This window comes from Pyxicephalus adspersus, chromosome 9 (assembly GCF_032062135.1).
Source record: "Pyxicephalus adspersus chromosome 9, UCB_Pads_2.0, whole genome shotgun sequence".
NCBI classification, from domain to species: domain Eukaryota; kingdom Metazoa; phylum Chordata; class Amphibia; order Anura; family Pyxicephalidae; genus Pyxicephalus; species Pyxicephalus adspersus.
The window spans coordinates 8,410,912-8,414,021 of NC_092866.1; the positions used below are offsets into that span (position 1 = coordinate 8,410,912).

The 3,110-nt window shown below is 46.6% G+C and overlaps 1 protein-coding gene across 2 annotated transcripts in view; it reads right to left on the reverse strand.

The window, feature by feature from the left end:
• Positions 1 to 2,049, reverse strand: part of PLEKHG4 (pleckstrin homology and RhoGEF domain containing G4) — a 70,763-nt gene extending 68,714 nt beyond the window's left edge. For both annotated transcript variants that reach the window (XM_072422483.1, XM_072422482.1), the window contains exon 1: positions 1,998 to 2,049. In XM_072422483.1, coding sequence (XP_072278584.1) covers positions 1,998 to 2,000 — 3 coding nt within the window. In that variant the 5' untranslated portion in view covers positions 2,001 to 2,049. The remainder of the gene's footprint in view (positions 1 to 1,997) is intronic.
• Positions 2,050 to 3,110: the final 1,061 nt, after the last annotated feature.

Here is a 3,110-nt window from a genome sequence, read left to right on the forward strand (position 1 = left end):
CTGCACACCTAGACCTCAAGGTACCAAATACTACACATGTGTATGCTGCACACCTAGACCTCAAGGTACCATATACTACACGTGTATGCTGCACACCTAGACTGCAATGTACCAAATACTACGCATGTGTACACTGCACATCTAGACCGCAATGTACCATATACTACACGTGTATGCTGCACAGCTAGACCGCAATGTACCAAATACTACACATGTGTATGCTGCACGCCTGAGCTGTGGTGTACTGGATACTACGTGTGTGGCTGGGCTGCAATATACCAAATACTACTTGTTTGTATACTGCACGCCTGAACTGTGATGTACTGGATAAGACACATGTGCATAATGCATGTCTGGGGACCACAATGTTCCAAATACTACACATGTGTACACTGCACAACTAGACCGCAATGTACCAAATATTACACATGTATGCTGCATGCCTGAACTGTAGTCTACTGGATACTACACATGTGCATGCTGCATGTCTGGACTACAGTGTACCAGATACTACACATGTGCACACCTGGACGGCAATATACCAAATACTACACATGTGTATACTGCACACCTGAACTGTGATGTAATGGATACTACAGATGTGCATGCTGCATGACTGGACCACAATGTACCAAATACTACACGTGTACACTGCACACTTGAACTGTGATGTACTGGATACTACACATGTGCATGTCTGTACCAAATAACACATGTACACTGCACATCTAGATCGCAACTTACCAAATACTACACATGTGTACACTGCACATCTAGATCGCAACTTACCAAATATTACACATGTGTATACTGCATGCCTGAACTGTGATGTACTGGATACTACACATGTGCATGCTGCATGTCTGGACCACAGGGTACTCTGTACTGACTGTGACGTACCAGATACTGTTATGTACCGGATACTACACATGTGTACACCTGGACCACAATGTTCCAAATACTATGCATGTGTACACTGCATGCCTGGACTGCAATGTACCAATAGTACACATGTGTACACTGCATGCCTGGACTGTGAGTACCAATAGTACACATGTGTACACTGCATGCCTGGACTGTGAGTACCAATAGTACACATGTGTACACTGCATGCCTGGACTGTGAGTACCAAACACTACACATGTTAATGCTGCATGTATAAACTACAATGCACTGGATAATACATATGTCCACAATGCACCGGACACTACAAATGTGTACACTGCATGCCATGACCCCAATGTACCAGATACCACACGTGTGCGTTGCAAGTCAGGCCACAATGTACCGAACACAACACATATGCACGCCTGGACCGCATTGTACAAAATACCACACCTATAGAAATGTTTAGTCCCAACCAATGGGGCAGGGTCCTCTCCTCCTGTATCACTGTCTGTATTAGTCTGTCATTTGCAATCCCTATTTAATGTACATCGCTGCGTAATATGTTGGCGCTATATAAATCCTGTTTAATAATAATAATAATAACCAATGCCCACACTGAGGGGGGCACCACGTACTATACACCTGGCCATCATATGATGCTAACCAATGGAAGTGCAATGGAAGATGACAATGCCACCTGTGACACCACACTACACACCATGCCATGTACACACCTGAGTGATACACAGATGACATGAGGTGCACACAATGCCAGACACCTAACATCTCTCCTTCCATGGGTGATGAAGGGTGCATTCTGGGGCTTTTACCCCTGAAAGCCCCACAACCTGTTTGTTGGTGGTCCATGGCATGCACCGTGCAACACAGAATACAGTGCAGCACACCTGGCAAGCAACACACAGCCAAGCACATCCGAAGTATGGCGCAGGAAATGGTGCAAGACACCTGAGGTGCAGTATACGGTGCAGTGCACAGTTCAGCACACCTGAGGCTCAGTACACAGCATATGGCAGAGGCACTCTTCGTGTCACTGGCCCCTATACAAACAATAGCACCCCGACATGAGAGGCCCCCAGCCCTCCTCTCACCATCTCCTCCTCCGGGGCTCCCGCCAGTCCCGCTCACCGCGCTGCCATCATCCCAACTGAGGAGCTGAGCAGCCCAGACAATGTGCAGCGCCTGGACACACCTCCAACCCCGCCCACCTCCACCCCATACAGGGGGAGCGCGGCAACCAACACAACATGGGAGGGCGGGAACGAAGGCACGCTATAGGCTCCTATCCCCAAAGAGGGCGGAGCCTGAAGCCAGAACACGCGGTACTATATACAAAGAGGCGGGGACCACCGCTAGAACAGGCTGATGCTTTGCATATGGGGCGGGGTCTATAGAATCGAAACGCTGATATTGTATACAGAGGGGCGGAGACTTCAGCCGGGACATGCTATTATGGAATGAGGGGGCGGAGTCTGCAGCCAGCAGGCTGATAGGTAGCTCGTACTACTAATACAGTAGATAGGAGCGCACCATCAGCATCCTGGTAGTTGTAGTTCTTGTTAAATTCATAAAGAGCTGTATATAAAAATATAAAAGTCACAAAGCTGCTCTGTACTCACCAGTACAAAATCCAAGCAAAATTCCTCAACTGATTTAAATGAGCCTCTTGTAGCCTTGTACAGCAAAGCTCTGACTTAAAAAGAGAAGCAGCACAGAGAGCCAATCACATTGCTAATTAGGATTGCCAATAGCAAGAAAAAGAGTGACTAAAAAATTGGGTAGTCAGTCTGCTGCTTCTTTTAAAGATGCGCCAAATGTATGACAACACATCCAAGATACCCATCAACAGGTCTTCCCTACAATTATATTATGTGTAATTTATCGCTATGCAGCTTCCATCGAACATCAAATTTAATTTTACATAATTATGCTCCTGGTACAATCGATTTCCCCGGCATCTCCGCCTATCATTTGTCATTGTGACTCCATCGCACTTTGAAAATAGATGTAAACCCAATCATAAAAGCTCACCTTGCCTTTTATTCAATCTCCAGCCTTTTTAATCTACGGCTTCCATTAAAGAACCCTTGGTGATCTTGCCCCATTCAGGTCGATCCTGGTATAGGCTGACAACTGTTTCTGATTTGTGCTCCTGCGTTGTCACCCTGTCGGAGGCAACATGTGGCCCCGGTGACACCTATTAT